The sequence below is a fragment of the Gallinula chloropus genome (assembly GCF_964237585.1).
Source record: "Gallinula chloropus genome assembly, chromosome: 20".
NCBI lineage: Eukaryota > Metazoa > Chordata > Aves > Gruiformes > Rallidae > Gallinula > Gallinula chloropus.
In genome coordinates this window covers 5,641,650-5,657,086 of record NC_140105.1, presented here as the reverse complement: position 1 = coordinate 5,657,086, position 15,437 = coordinate 5,641,650, and the positions used below count along the sequence as shown (strand labels likewise).

General features: G+C 44.8%; 1 protein-coding gene across 1 annotated transcript; it reads left to right on the top strand.

Moving 5' to 3' along the window:
• The first annotated feature begins 764 nt into the window (after positions 1-764).
• On the top strand, positions 765-13,561 carry SRP68 (signal recognition particle 68). Its single transcript, XM_084273691.1, has 14 exons — positions 765-874; positions 1,854-2,049; positions 2,824-2,906; positions 3,095-3,204; positions 3,569-3,651; positions 3,895-4,035; positions 7,266-7,364; positions 8,004-8,068; positions 8,373-8,532; positions 9,209-9,303; positions 9,536-9,665; positions 10,076-10,151; positions 10,958-11,010; positions 11,337-13,561. The coding sequence occupies exons 1-14, from the start codon at positions 813-815 to the stop codon at positions 11,562-11,564; spliced, it is 1,581 nt and encodes a 526-aa protein (XP_084129817.1). The 5' UTR covers positions 765-812; the 3' UTR covers positions 11,565-13,561.
• The last annotated feature ends 1,876 nt before the right edge of the window (positions 13,562-15,437 follow it).

Here is a 15,437-nt window from a genome sequence, read left to right as displayed (position 1 = left end):
AAAACTCTGAAGTGAGTGGTGGAGTCTCTTAAGGCTGTCAGTTCTCGCAGCTCTGTGTTTTTAGGAGGTTTTTTGGGTTCCCCTCTGTTCAAAGTGTCTTGCTTATTGGAACCTATAAAGTTCCCTTCTGTTATTTTGGGGTAGAACAGAGAACTGGTAACAGGCTGTACTGTCAATCTGCCTTAACACAAAGTGCAGTCCTTCAGATTGTGAAGGAGTCCCAGCAGCAGCACGGTTTGAGACATGGAGACTTCCAGAGGTACAGGTTAGTAACCAGTGTGGACATCTCGGAGTTCCTGGTGTGGCTTGGCTTTGTTTAAAATGTAAACCCAGTGTAGCAGGATTCAAAAGCAATCTGCTACATAAACACCCCTTGTGACAGGCTGCTTCATGGGAAGCAGTGTATGCTTTTTTCTGTCATTAGACATAACATGCTGTGACTGTTCCATTTAGGAGGATACAGACTGGCACTAGGTTCCCTCTTGCCCTTTCAGAGCTTGTTTGTTACCAATTAGTGAGGAAAACCTCCTGTTTTGTTGAAATCAGGACTTTTTACATGTCTTCTTACCCTTCTTACATTCTATTAACCACTGGTTTACAGGTAGTGTGTAAACTACCTTGTACCATATGTCATACATGGAGTTCTTAGTTGTTAAAAGGTTGCCTGTCACAGCCTTTAGTCCTCTCTTCCTTGGAGAGTGCAGTAAACAGGAACAAAATTGTTCCTTGGCCAAACTAACTGTGGTCATCTGTTCTTTAGGGGTTATTGCTCCCGTAGGCTAAGGCGGCTCCGAAAAACACTCAACTTCAAGATGGGAAACAGGCACAAGTTCACTGGGAAGAAAGTGACTGAGGAGATTCTCTCAGACAACAGGTACAGTCACTGGATGGAATCGAGCAGTCAGTATCTGAGTGAGCAGTTTCTTTCATTGAAGTTTCCTGTTTTCATGTGGGTGAGGTAGAAAACTGTTCTGTGCGGTGTACTCAGATGTTTCTGTTCAGAGGTGCGTGGTGATATTAAAAGATGAAAGTTCAGGCTGCAGTGCAGGGGGAAGAAGCACTGCTCAGGTCATGCTTCATCATCTGAGCAAGTGGGAGAAGAGGGAAGAGCAACAGCAGATTCCTTCACTTCTGTCATAGTTGGTATAATGGGTTCTTTTCGTAATTGGTAAATTACTGTGAAGAGGAAACAGTTACTCAGATCTGTTAGAGAGTAGCCATGGGAATGCTGGTAATGGAGATGGTGTAGCCAGCAAGAGTGTGGTTGGAGACATAATCCCTTCCCTTTGAACAGAAATATTTGGTTGCAGGTTTCACTTAGATCTTCAGAATTTGGCAGAATGAATGTCTGATGGAATACCTGGAGAATATTCCAGGATCCTGGGCTCATTTCCTTGGCTTTTCAAAACACTTTGCATGTCTCCTATCTAATCCTTTCTTACAGGGAAAGAGAACATGATGCTGTCTCCACCTGTATTGTTAAGCTAGAAGCATTATAGCGTTAGCTGTTGGGAAAACAGACTTGTTTACCTGTATTGAACCAGTGTGAAGAGGGACCTGAAGTCATAAATCCCTTGTCTTCACCATGTCTGTGGTGGTGCTACAGAGTGATACCAGATTCTCTTCCTCAGATGGGTGACCACATGTCTGTAGTGAGAAATAGAGTAGAAAAGAGTTAGGGGTAATACAACTTTGTGTGCTTTGAATAGTAGGGAATAAAAGCATCTCCCTCTTCCTAACCAACGCTGACCTTCTGTTACTGATATTTGCAGATCGTGTGGCAGGGGACTAGTGATGTGGTAATGCTCATTTGAGCAGCAGGGCTTTTTCATGAGCCTTCCTCTGCCCCACAGGTATTTGCTGTTGATTCTGATGGATGCAGAGAGAGCCTGGAGTTATGCCATGCAGCTGAAGCAGGAGGCAAACACAGAGCCTCGCAAACGGTTCCACTTGCTGTCTCGCCTGCGCAAGGCTGTGAAACACGCTGAAGAGCTGGAGCGACTGTGTGAAAGTAACAGAGTGGATGCCAAAACAAAGCTGGAAGCTCAGGTACACACTGATACTTTGGTCTTGATTTACACCAAAAAAAGCAGAACATGAAACTGTTGGATTTTGGGTGAAGAGCAATAGATAATGAAAATGGACCGAGTCTCAAGCTGGATAACGTCTCTCTTGGCATAGCTTGGACTTGCTGTTAACTCAGCTGCTGGAATTGCAGAAATACTGTTAAGGAGTTTCAAGTGTATCAAGTGATTATCCTTTCCATTAAAGACCAGTACCATTGATAAAAGTAAAAAGAATTGAGAGAGACTGAGATGATGCAACACAACCTAAGACATTATGCTTATCTCTTGAGTTCTGCGTGGGTTGGTTTTTTTTTTTAATGCCATGCAGTAGCCACCTAAAACCCAAACCTTGTGGGTCTGGTGCCTGGAACACAGAAAGCAACTGTGATGCTCTTTCAATCAGCCTCTTTGAACAAGGGGCTGCAGTGATACTCAGTTAATTCAAGCGACCACTTTATCTTATTGCTGGGAGAAAAAAACCCTAAGTTTGTGACATCAGTGGGCCATATTGATTGCATAAAAAGCAAGCAGTGTCTTACTTTCATCTCATTCAAAACATAGCGATGTCAGTTACAAAGAAAAGAGGTGGGTAGCTAGTAACCTGTAATCCAACTCAGTTGTCTTCTGTGGGAAGACCAGATGAAAAAGGAAGGGGGTAATTGGTTGCTGTAGGCGTCACAGTAGCTTTTCTGCTAAAGACCCTACAATGTAGGCTGCTGGTCTTGGGGAAATTAACTGGCACGTGTGCTCTCTGCAGGCTTACATGGCTTACCTCACAGGGATGCTTCGTTTTGAACACCAGGAGTGGAAGGCTGCAATGGAGGCTTTCAACAAATGCAAGTGAGTTTCCCCACTTTGCTTAGTAAATAGTATTGGAACAGTTGTAGTAACCTTACGTGCTGGATGTACTTGTTTACTTAATGGTGCGCTTAACTGGAAGGTACTGCTGAAGGAATAGCATCCTCAGTGGAGACAAACTGTTTCTCAGCAACATGTCTTGCAGTGTTAATGTGTATTCTTTGCTGTAGGACCATATATGAAAAGCTGGCCAATGCTTTCACAGAAGAACAAGCTGTGCTGTATAACCAGCGTGTGGAAGAGATCTCGCCCAACATTCGCTACTGTGCCTATAACATTGGTAAGGAAGGGGGGTACCTAACCTCAGACAAAGAGCAAGGCTTGTTCATAGGAAAGGATTGTTGACTTGATAGCTAAATACTGGTCTAAGTGACATTGAAGTCAGCCTGGAATAGTTTGGGCAAATTGTGTGCATGTTCTGGATCAGTTTAGCAATGGAGGAGTATACTTGTTTTGTAACAATCTGTGTGGCTTTGTGGAGAAATGAAAAAATACCAGTTGGCAGTAATTTGCTTATGAAATTAGAATAAAAGCACAAATCTATCCCCTTTGTCCCCAGATTGTTAGTACAAAATATATTGATTACCTTTTTTAAGGTAGTTTGTGAACTTGAAAATGTGATTTTGATTTGTTAATTCTCTCAGGTGACCAGTCTGCTATGAATGAGTTGATGCAGATGAGACTGAGGTCTGGTGGTACTGAAGGTCTTCTTGCTGAAAAGCTGGAGGTAACTCACTGAATGCCTCAAGTTGAAGCATTCGTTACTACTTTGAGCAGGAATACTGCTGCAGCACACCATTCAAGAGCTGAGACCTATCATAAGAGAGCAAGCAAGTATGGGCTCTCTGGGAAACACTGCTTTCTTGAAAAACCCTTTAACTTCAAAATACTCAAGTCTAATGTGAATTTGAAGGGTTCAGTTTTGGATAACTTGAAGTTCAGGCTGCTGAGTTGAGTCTGTTCTCTTCAGGCGCTGATTACCCAAACTCGAGCAAAGCAGGCGGCCACAATGAGCGAGGTGGAGTGGAGAGGAAGAACTGTTCCTGTGAAGATAGATAAAGTGAGGATCTTCTTGCTGGGGCTGGCTGACAACGAAGCAGCGATTGCTCAGGTAACCCAGAAGCCATCTCCAGTGCTGGTGTTCTATCTGTCCCTTTTCATTCCATGACAATACACGATGCCTGGACTGAAAACTTGTGAGTAATCTTTCTCACAAACTTGGGGTCAGAAGGCTAAAGGTGAAAGTGGGAATACTGACTGTAACCCAAAGCTGAAGTGTCTGTTGGGGATATGCAGTCTGTAAGTGGTAGTTTGGGAGGTCTGCTCTACTAAACCAGTGAGTATTACTGCTCTGTTGAATGCTTTGTTCTGCCCAGGAGTGTGGCTTTTCAGTGGCAGGGTGATAGCTGTCATTTGTAAGTCTCTTGGAAGCCAAGGTTACAATTTTAAGAGTAATGACTTCTGAATTACAGTTCTTATGTCTTAAAGTATTTTGCTCAAATGCTCAAGCTTTGGAGAAGATCTGTATTGATTTAATTATTTTTTTAGCAGTGTGGTGAAGCCAGTGCTGTGAGGCATATAGCATCCTCTTTGTGACTTAAGCAGTGACAAAATCAGGAGGAGAATTGCTAAATGTCAGGGTGCAAATACATCTCCAGTGTATCAGACAGCTCAGAAACCCTGTGCATGTGTTTAGTATTGCACACAAGCTTTTCACATGGAGCTTTTTCATTGGAAGTGGTAAATTCTGCTTCTGTGCAGCACTATTGCTGTGTGAAAAGGCAGTGAAAGAATCTTTAGTAGCAATCTTTGTCCCTTGCAGTGTCAAGAAAACATCACCATCAGGAGAAATATCAGGATAAATACCAGTTTAAATTAGTAAGATGAAGACCTTACAAAGGTATAAGGCAAGAGCAGGAGGTAGTGCGAATAGGATAAGCAAGGTATGGGTGGGTAGGAGGCACTAGCGTTAACCAGTCTTGTCATAAGGTTGCAGTTTATTTTTCCATGGGTAGTACATGAGTAGGGCCAGCAGGTGGAAGTGCAGCTCAGTTCAGTGTTCCCTCATTTAACTTCCATCCTGCCAGGCTAGCAGTTGAACCTTTTCAGTTTAGTTGCCCTCCTTGTTCCATAAAACTGGCAGAACAGTGATGTGAATTTATTGCTTTCTTGCTTTGTGTTCCTTGGAAGCTCTGACTAAACAGAGGAGTTTTGTGGTACCAGATCACAGCTAGTAACAGTGAGAGCTGAGCAGCAGTATTTACACTCTGAGAGGGCTAAAACTTGGCTTTTTGAAAGCAGTTCTGCAGTGTCTGGGTCAGCTGTGATGGGCAGTCCAGCTTCAGCTAAATGCTCTGTGGTTCCTGGGATCTCTAGCACTTTCTTGTTCCCCTTCACTAAGCTGAAGCCCCGACCTAACAATAGTGCTCTTCAGGGTTTGTTTAGAAGCAAACACAAATGTGTGTTTTGTGTAAAAATGGAGGTTCTTGGCACAGCTATATCATTGCCTTTAGTGTCCTATTGGTAGCAGGAGAAACAGAACAAACCATTAAACTGAAGTATGCATCCAAATTTAAAATTACCTGTGCCAGGTCTTCTGTAGACTTGAAAACGTGACTGAAAGAGCCAGTTGGCTCCAACCAGGAAGCGCCCAATGGAAGGGGTGCTCTTATCTGGTACTGCCATGGGTTCTGTAGTCATCTCTGGTAACTGGGACTGTGGTGAAAATAGGTAGCAACTTTCCAAGCTAACATGCCATGTTTGTAAAATTGGAACTGAGCACTCCTGGACTTCCAGCAGTGGCTTCAGTTCACTGGGCCTCTTTCAACCGAACCTGTGCGGTTCTGTTGGGGCACTTGAATCCCCAGCTGTAGTGCTTACACCTCAGTGCTGTGATTTGCCATCTCCTGAATCACAACATATGTGTATTTACCCATCTGTTTAACCCTAGGAGGTTTTGCTTTGCAAGGACAGCCTTTGTTTCAGTGCACAGCCCAGCCCTTGCCCTGTTTGTACTCGACTGAGGATCGAGCTGTGTCTGCTTTCGGTTTTGCGCACAGGGTGAAATTGCCCTGCTCTTCTGGGTGAGGTTGAGAATGCTGTCAGACTTGTCTCTGGTTATTCATAGTGGTTGGTCCCACCTTAAAAATTCTTGTAGCAAATCTCAAAAGAAAAAAAAACCAACCCAAAATCCAAACAACAAAACCCATAACCAAAACCAAACCCCCAAAAAACACCTTAATCTTGGGTGAAGATATGTGAGGCTTTGAGGGAGTGAAAATAACATTCTTTAATGGGTTTGCAAACCTGAAGAGAGGAGAGGCAGAGATTGAACAGCTCTGCTGAAGATAAACAAGCAAGCCTGGCTTTAGGTAGTTTTTTTGGTTTTCCTTTTTTAATTCACTTGGACAACTGCAAATGTGTTGCAGTAAAGTTCATCTTAATGCTGTTATGTGATGTGGAAGTGTTGTAATGCTGCTGATACACTTTAATCCTTCCATTGCTGAGATTGAGGTTTGTTCCTGGGCAGTTTCTCTTACTGAATTTGTAGTCTTGTGATTCCCATCTGGTTACACTTTCAGTCACATGACTGGAAGTTGAGTTTGAGTTTTGGGGCACCGTTTAATTGGGTATATGTCATGCCAGTCTATTTAACAGAGATCAAGCTTCAGCTTGTTGTTTTTAAAGCTGCTTTTGTATTTTGGCTTTGGGGCAGAAGGCCAAAAGTGGCTTCATTTTTTTTTTTTTTAATTGACAAAACCTGTGGTGACAGCAGAAAAGCATTCAGTCGCTCCTGCTGCTAAAATACAGGGTTGCCTGAAAAAATGCTTCAAATTATTGCCACTGTGAGCATTTCTAGAGTGGGAGTGTAGAAAAGATAATCATCTACGTGTTCTTACCACATGAGAAAAGTTAAATCAGCATAACAAGAGGCATCTATGTTGGTAGCTTGCCAGTTCAGTAATGCTCAGCTCTTCTGTTGCTGGCCTTTCCCACAGTGCAGTCCAACCTGGGCTGTTCTCAGAGCTGCGTGGGTGCTGTCCTGGAAGGGAAGGGAGTTGCTGAGAGGGTAACTGTTGTAGGGATGAGGTGATGAGGGCTGTGTAGGCCAGGCCTTCAGTGCTGCTCAGTTCTCAGTGCTGACCATGTTCCTCAAAATTTCTGGCAATTTTCCCCTTAGAATGTATTGCAGGCAGGAGCAGACTGGATGTGTAGCTACCCATAGATTTAAAGCTTAATTTGGGATAAACTGTTGAATTTCCTCTGTTAATTCTTACATCATGAGATGCCAAATACAAACATTTCTAATAGAGATTTGTCTTAATTTTCCTTTGCTCTTAGGCAGAAAATGAGGAGACAAAGGAACGTTTGTTTGAATCTTTGCTGAGTGAGTGTAGAGATGCCATTCAGGCTGTGCGGGAAGATCTGAAACCAGACCAGGTGAGCAGCAGCCATCAGTGTTTCAACAACATGACGTTTCTTTGGAAGTAATTTGTTATTGTTAAACTTGCTCAACAGTGAAAGAGGCTGGGATTTCCTTAATAAAAAGCTGCAGAAGAGTTTATCACTTGTGATTTGATTCTCTTCAGAACTGGAGAGGATGAATGTCAAAGCTCTCATTCTTTTTCCTAGAAGTCTGTTATAACTTCCCTGGTTTACCCAAACCTTAGAATCTTAGAATGGTCTGGGTTGGAAGGGACCCCAAGGATCACAGAGCTCCAGCCCCCCTGCCACAGGCAGGGACACCAACCTCCACATGTGACCTAGACAAGGTTGCCCAGGGCCCCATCCAACCTGGCCTGGAATAGCCCCAGGGATGGGGCATCTACCCCCTCTCTGGGCAGCCCATTCTAGCCCCTCACCACTCTCTCTGTAAAGAACTTCCCCTAATCTAAACCTTTCCTCCAGTAGCTTCCATCCATTCTCCCTTGTCCTGCCATTGTCTACCCTTTTAAAAAGTCGATTCCCCTCTTGTTTCTCTGCTCCCTTCAGGTATTGGAACCTTGAATAGTTTCTGATCTTTTCTTCCCTCACATGTCAGCTTTAAGTAACTCAGTGTTTTGTCTCCAACTTTGGCAGAAGCAGCGGGAACACTCTCTGGAAAACGATTCTGGGAAGGTGTCCAACATCCAGTACTTGCACAGGTAACAGGCAAACATTACTGCCTGGTCTAGTGTGAAGAAGTTTTATGTTGAGATTTTGGTTTTGTTTGGTTTTGGTTTATGGAGTTTTTGTTCTGGGCCTCTCAGATCTCAAGGGGTGATAGTACAGATAAGGATCTGATTCATGCAGCTTTGAAATCGTTTTACTTGAGAGTCTCGTGTTGACCTTTCAGATGATTTTTCTTTTCCCCTTAATAGTATCATTTGAGACTGGGGAAGGGTTTTGGAACAGACAGTAATGCCTGAGTAGTTCTGACAGTCAGCTAATGGTATTTTATCTCTTTAGTTATTTGACTTACATCAAGCTGTCAACAGCCATCAAGCGCAACGAGAGCATGGCAAAGGCTCTGCAGAAGGCACTGCTGCAGCAGCAGCGGTCAGAGGAGGATGGCAAGCGCACGCCGCGGCCTCAGGACCTGATCCGCCTGTACGACATCATTTTGCAGGTGATGCTGGGGGAAAACCCCCTTCATTCTTTATACTAACTGGGGAGCTTCTGTACAACGTGTTATGGTAGGAAATAGAGCAGTGCAAGGGAACTGCCTGTGAAAAGCAGCTGAGTTACCCTGTGAAAATTATTCAGCATCTATGTGAAACACAACCCCCCTTCTAGTTTGGCACAGAAAATGCTGTTAGAATGGATCCCCTTAATTACACACTCCAGTTTTTAAAGAGTTTTTCTGGCTATTTTATGCAGCACCCTGGTAGCTGCCTTAGTATCTGCTGGCTGGAGAACGTAGCAGCTAAAAAGACTTAAAATGTACTTGTCCTTCATAAGCAGTTTCTTGTTTCTCACATAAATTTTCAATTAACTGTGGGAGTCTGTGGCTGGAAGCTGTTGTGAATGGGAAAGGGAAGTGCCTTATGAAAGTATTACTTCGTGTGAAATCTGAGGAGTCTTTGTCCCAATTCCTGTTTGTGTCAGGAAATCTGTCCTGAGGGCAAACTTGCACAAGTTTCAGTGAGTGGCCTTCATGAGGTTAGCATGCCAATAATTAGAAAACTGGAAATATTTCCATGGGAGTGTACTGTTGACTTGTTGAAAGGGGCAGCTTTCTCTTACCCCAGCAGATTCCAGAGGAAAATGATGTCTGAATTTGTTCCTCTGGCTCTTTTGCATAGAACCTTGTGGAACTGACACAGCTTCCTGGCCTAGAAGAGGACAAGAACTTCCAAAAAGAGATTGGAATGAAGACGCTTGTGTACAAAGCTTACAGGTGACTGAGAAACAACCAGGTCTTCTTTAGCAGGCATTACATCTTCCAAGGCTATTATTCCAAACCTCTACATCATGTACAGGGCTTTGATGCTGTTTTCTCTGCCCTTTTGTGAAATGAAGACTGGATGCTAAGGGGAAACCAGCCAGTGCTTCTTAATATCTTATCAGTCACTTGTGTTGGCAAAAGGTATGGATGGCAAACACATCAATGAGCCACTCTGCTGTTGCAGGTGTTTCTTCATTGCACAGTCTTACGTCCTGGTCAAGAAATGGAGTGAAGCTCTGGTGTTATATGAAAGAGTGCTGAAATACGCCCACGAGGTTCAGTCAGGGGCTGGAGCTTACACGAACAGCTTGAAGGTAGGAGCCCAGTCCTGTGTGTAGAAGAGAGTTGAAAAAGCCCTGTGCTGGTGTTTATTGTCAATTAGATGCCAGACCATTACAATTCACGACTGATCTTAAAGTAGAGAGAAGAGTAATACAAGTGTGACTGCTTGACACACTATAGTAAAGACTTTCTAGTGATGTGAAGTGCTTGATAGATGTAATTTGCTGTAACTACTCCATAACATCTACCACCCTTTCTCACATCTGTGCTGCCTATCATACTGCTCTAGCACCTCATGCACTTTGTGGTAGCTCTTCCTCTCCTGGGAAGGCTTAACAGCACTAGGACTTAATTTCTTAGTTTTGATTCAGGTTTAACCTCTGCCCTAACTCTTAAACTCTGACACGTTTCAGACTCTCAGATAACTTTTTTAATCACCTAGGAGCTGCCTGATGTCCAGGATCTGATCACTCAAGTCAATGCAGAGAAATATTCCTTGCAAGCAGCAGCTATATTAGGTGAGTTGCACAATGATCCTAGAGCTGTAACGTCTCTTGAATAATGTCCCTGCAGCTATTTAATTCCTCTTGGAACTTCAGAAATTTAAAAAATGAGTTTTCACTGATCTATGTAGGCTCTGGAAAAAACTTTTATTCCCCTCCCACCCCCAGTTCTAGCTGCTTCTGTTGTGTGTAGAGCAGATAGAGACTATACACTTGGCACCTTGCTTCCTGCCCAGAGATGCCAAAACACTTCATGAGGATGTGCACCTATAACCCACACAGGATGCTGTGTTTAGAATTTAAATTTTTTTGTTGCAAACAACTTGGCCTTACTCATCCTAGTTTTGCCAGGAGACCTGCTGAAAGAGGAGAGCAGTTCTTCTCTTTGGTGGTGTCAACCAGGGTAGGTGAATCTGGGGAAATGGATGAACTTTGATTTGTTGGTCTGCTTCTTTTTGTTGTGCCTGCTGCTGGAAACCCAAGATAAGCAATGTATTGTCTTTTATTGCCTTGATGTTGCTGTAACAGACTCTGCTGGGGTCTTCTGCTGCTTTGTGCTTAACTCAAGACCTGTGATTCTTGCATGAGGTTCTCATGACAGTGTGAGGCAGCAGCTCTCCATCATTGGAGAGCTGTGTTGTCTGTAGAGGACTATGTGTGATCCTCTTAGTCTAGAAACTAAGTTGATTCTACTCAAAATACTGTCTGGTGTATCCCAGAAAGCTCATAGCTAAGCTCAAAGGATAGCTGCCTCCAGAGACAGTCTGACCTTGTGCCAAGACACAGGTTGTGATTCTTACCACATTTTCTTCAATTTGCAGATGCAAATGATACTCATGAGACTGAGTCTCCTTCTCAGGTCAAGGATGGCAAGGTAAGAGCTGGGAGCTTGGGCAAAATTCAGTAGTGTTCTTAAACATTGCTTTTTCTCTTGTTACTTGGGTGTTTCTTACAACTCAAGAAGTGAGCTTCTAGCATGGCATGTTACTTGTTTTATTTAGCTTTCTCCCTGCTCACAGGTGGCTTTTCCAGAGAACCTGCAGTGATGCTTTGACAGGGGTTTGAACCATCTTGAAGGGCCCCAGATGTCACACCAAGGGGAACTTCAGCTTCTGTTGTTTCAGTTGCTGCTTAATCCTCTTTGACCCTTGTTGGCCTTGATTTGACACATGTTTAACTTGTGGTTTTGGTGTCTTTCAGCCACTCTCAGAACGGTTTGAGACTTTCTGTCTGGATCCTTCTCTTGTCAGCAAGCAAGTCAGCCTCGTGCACTTCCCTCCAGGCTTCCAGCCCATTCCCTGCAAACCCTTGTTCTTTGACCTGGCCCTTAATCATGTTGCTTTCCCACCTCTGGAAGACAAGGTGGAGCAGAAGGCTAAGAGTGGCCTCACAGGATATATAAAGGGCATCTTTGGATTCAAAAGTTAACCAGGAACCCCTGAGGAACAAAGGTTTTATTCTGTATTGAAGGAAAAGCTCCAAGAGGTTCTAGGACACAAATATCTGCACCCAGACTGGACAGAGGGGAGTTTTACCATCACCTTCCCTGTGTCCTGTGTATATGTCTGTGCACTTACATTTTCTCCCGGTGTATTAAAGACAACCAACCTATTCAGAAACATACCTACACTAGAAATAGCTGAAAGTAATCTGGAGCACAGAAATTCCATTCTGCTTGGGGAAGCTGGAGCTTGTTTTGTTACCAGCAGCCTGTTCAAGGCTGGTACACCTCTACTTACCATGGACTAGGGCACTGGGTGTAATTTCCTTTCTCCTTGTGCCCTGTTATTTGAAACTCTAATTTGGTATTTTGGTCTAGAAATCTGGGTGCAGTGGGGAAATGGAGGCAAAACTAAATGTAGAACTAAACCAGCATGGTGAGGCTGCCTACCCAAAGGCTCTGAAACAGCAGCCAGGGGAGCTGACTTCTCCTTCCCTTTTGACTCCCAGAAGTCTATTTTTTAAAACAAAGTGACATTGAGACATGATGAAATGGAGCCTCTTTCCTTATCGATCAGGATGGCAAATACCTTAACAAATGTTAATGGTTACCCAGTTGTGGTGGAGTATAACCTGGCTTTCTGTTCTGGGCTGATCTTTTTCTTTATTCATAGATGTTTTGTTAAACACCTAAATACAGTGTAGGACCTATTCCTGATAAGGCATTGCCTGGGAAACTAGCTTCATGGGTGGCTTTAGAAATAGCTACTTGCTCTTCAGGGGAAGGTGGGGGCTGCAAAGTTCATTTTGTCTCTGATCTAAACCTTGCCTTGAAAACATGATGATCTTTTTGTAATCTTCCTCTGTTGCTTTCTCCTCTTCCTTACTCAGTACTTAGACCTGAAATCAGTAATGAGCGACAGGAGACCAGTGGGCTCTTGAATGATAGATCTGTGTCATGCCAGATGGCTTTCATTTAATAAAGTGCCCAGGTGCTATGGTGATAGGCTGTTCAAAATGTGGGTAATTGGGATCATTTAAACAGGAGAAAGCTCCACAACACACGGGCAGAGCTGTTCCTAAATAAAGGATTTGAAGCTTCCACCAGCAGTGTTTGGGTTTTCACTCTGTCTGTAGCTGGAAGCTGAAACAGCAGCTTGTTTTGCTGCCTTAACTCTCTTGCCCAGGTTGTTGTGCCATTGCCTTGTTTCTCTGTAGGCAGCAGGGTTAATAGGGGAGGAGGCACAAGATGATGGGTGGGAAGGTGCATGTCAGATGAAGAGAGGGGAATTAATTCCCATTATTGTAATATGAATGTTTGCTTCTTTGTTCCAAGTTGATATGATTTGTGAGTTCTCAAAGTACAAAGCAGCTTTTGAGAGGGCTCTCTGCTCAGGAGGAGGTAAGAGAAGGAGGAGAAACCTCTTGGTTTTGTTTATTTTTTGCAACATGGAAGCAAAATCGGAATTTCTGGTATTCTGGCTAGTTCCCCCTGGCAGCCAGAGGCAAATGGATTTTGAGAGAGTGTGGAGCTGAAAGAAACCTGGAAGACTGTATTCATCAGATGTCAGTTTGTAGGAAACATGGTCTTCAATCTGATTTCCCTTCCCCATAAAACCTGTTTCCTTTTAGACAAGGAAAGGTTGTGCAATAACCAGCACAGACATCAACTGGTTGATTTTCTTCATGGCACCTCTTTCTGTGTATGTTAATCTGAGCTTCTCTCTCCTTTTCAGCTTTTATATCAAATCCCTTTGAGAACTGTTCTGTTTGGTTTGCAAACAACTTTCCTTTCTGCTTTCCTACCACAACTCTGTGTGGTGCCTGGATCCCTTCCAGTGCAACTGGTGCTGCGGCCACTTTCTGATCGGTTACTGTTAGAGAAAGCAAAGAGTTGGCCTCTTTCTGTTAAACATCTTTTGACAGATAACTGATTAGTTGATTGCAGATAAGAAATCTGAAAACAATAAAGTTTTATTCCTGGCCTCTGAGGCGTGTAGTTTATGTTGAGCATTGAGAACACCGAGCACTCTGCATTCAGAGGATCAAGGTCACGCTGTAACCTGGGGCTACTTAACCCCCAGAGACTGGCCGCTGAGTTCTGGCAGAGGATCTTCTGCCTTGAAGGCTCAGATAACCTGCACCACTTGTAGAAGGAACTTGGCTTATTTGGGTTGATGTAGCATTGGTGGAAAGTGAGCAGAGTGGGGTTTGTAAGCTGCAAATGAAGTGGAAGGCACACTGGGGCACTAGGAAAAGGTGTTAAAAAGGAAGTAATGGTGTTACTCAAGTTACTGGTACGATGAAAACCTGACTCCAAGTTCTTTGAGGGCTTTAGCCCTGGGCTGGGGCTTGGGATGGTGCAGACAGCAGGGAACAGAGGCAAGTGAAGGGCCTCATGCAGGCACACTGAGTCCCCTAGCACCAGTGAGAGTGGTGGTTGTGCCTGAAGCAGCTGGGGCAGGATGTGGAGCCCTGGTTTATGGGAAGCTGCTTCCTGAGCGCTCTGGGCTTGCTTTAGGCTGTGCTGTTTGCTCTCCTGTGAATTTACTGGGTAGGAGGCCAGGGGATTGCCCTCAACCAGGCCGCTCCAGCAGGATGGTCAGGGTTATTGTCAATCACCTTGTCCTGGGGAGTGCTGTACCTCTGGGCTTGGCAATGGAATTTTGATGAGCTATCTGTGCCTGGTGCCATTACATCAATTAAAATAGGGGTGAGAGGGATGCAATGGCTCTCAGCCCTACCATCAGCCATGTGCTGGGTCATGGGCTCCCAGGGGTCTGGTGACGACTGGGTCTTGAGGAACTAATGGCACAGAGAGCGTTAAGAAATGATTGTGTGAGACAAACCAAGCGCTTTAAAGAGAGAAATGAGAGGTGACACTTGTGAGGTAGTAATCATCTGGTCTGCCTCCTTCAAAACAAGGAATCTGGGGTTATTTCAAGCTGAAGGTATTGTGCTACTAGAGAAAAATCATTGCTGCCCAATCCAAGGTGCTTCAGATGGAAAGCATCCCAGGCCACGCTGGCAGCACGTTCTCTGGGACCTCTGTGCGTCTCGTGAGCTGGTTGCTAGCCAGGGTGGCAGCCAGGGTTGGGGCAGGGCCACATCCTGGGGACTGAGGTGGGGGGAGTCCTTGTCTGGCAACGGTGGCAGTGAGTAGAATTAGTTCTTGAGAGAAGAGGCATCTGCTGAGAGATGTCTGAGCTCCTGCATAGTGCTTGTCAGCTGCCCTGTCAGAGCTACAAGCACAGATAGCCCATGGCGTTCAGCTGAGGGCATAAATGGGGAGTTTGCTCACTTAAAGGAGTGATTTGATGTGATCTTGGTTGTATATTGCTGCTCCTCTTTTTCTTTGGGACAGGATTGCTGTTTTCAAGTGTAAGAACAGCTGGAGGTAGGTTTGTCAGCCAAAGAAGAGCTCTTCCTGCTCCAGGTGGGAGGAGTGTGTAGTATATGCCCCATGCACAGCAGGAAGCTCCAGGAGGAAGCAGATTTGGAAGTGACTTGGCAGAGGTGGGCTTGCAGCAGCCTGTCTGAGCTTTCCTGGAGCTGGGGCCTGGCAGCAGTTCTTGGTGTCTGCGTTGCCTTCTCCTCCCTCCCCTGCCCCTACGTGAGGCAGTGCTGGGCTTGCTGTGGCCTGTGCAGCCCAGCTTGGAAACCTGGGCTGCTGCTCAAGTCCCCCTTCTTCCCAGGACCTGCCCTGAGGTCTCCTTTGGCCCTGGCACTCAGAGGGCTTGGAGTGGAGCTGTGCTCTGGGAGCTGATCCCGCAGCCGTGTGTGTGGAGGGACACACCTACAGCAGAGGTTCAAGCTGAGCTCTCGCCTCTCGGGCTCACCCCAGCCTGCCAGGGGTGAACA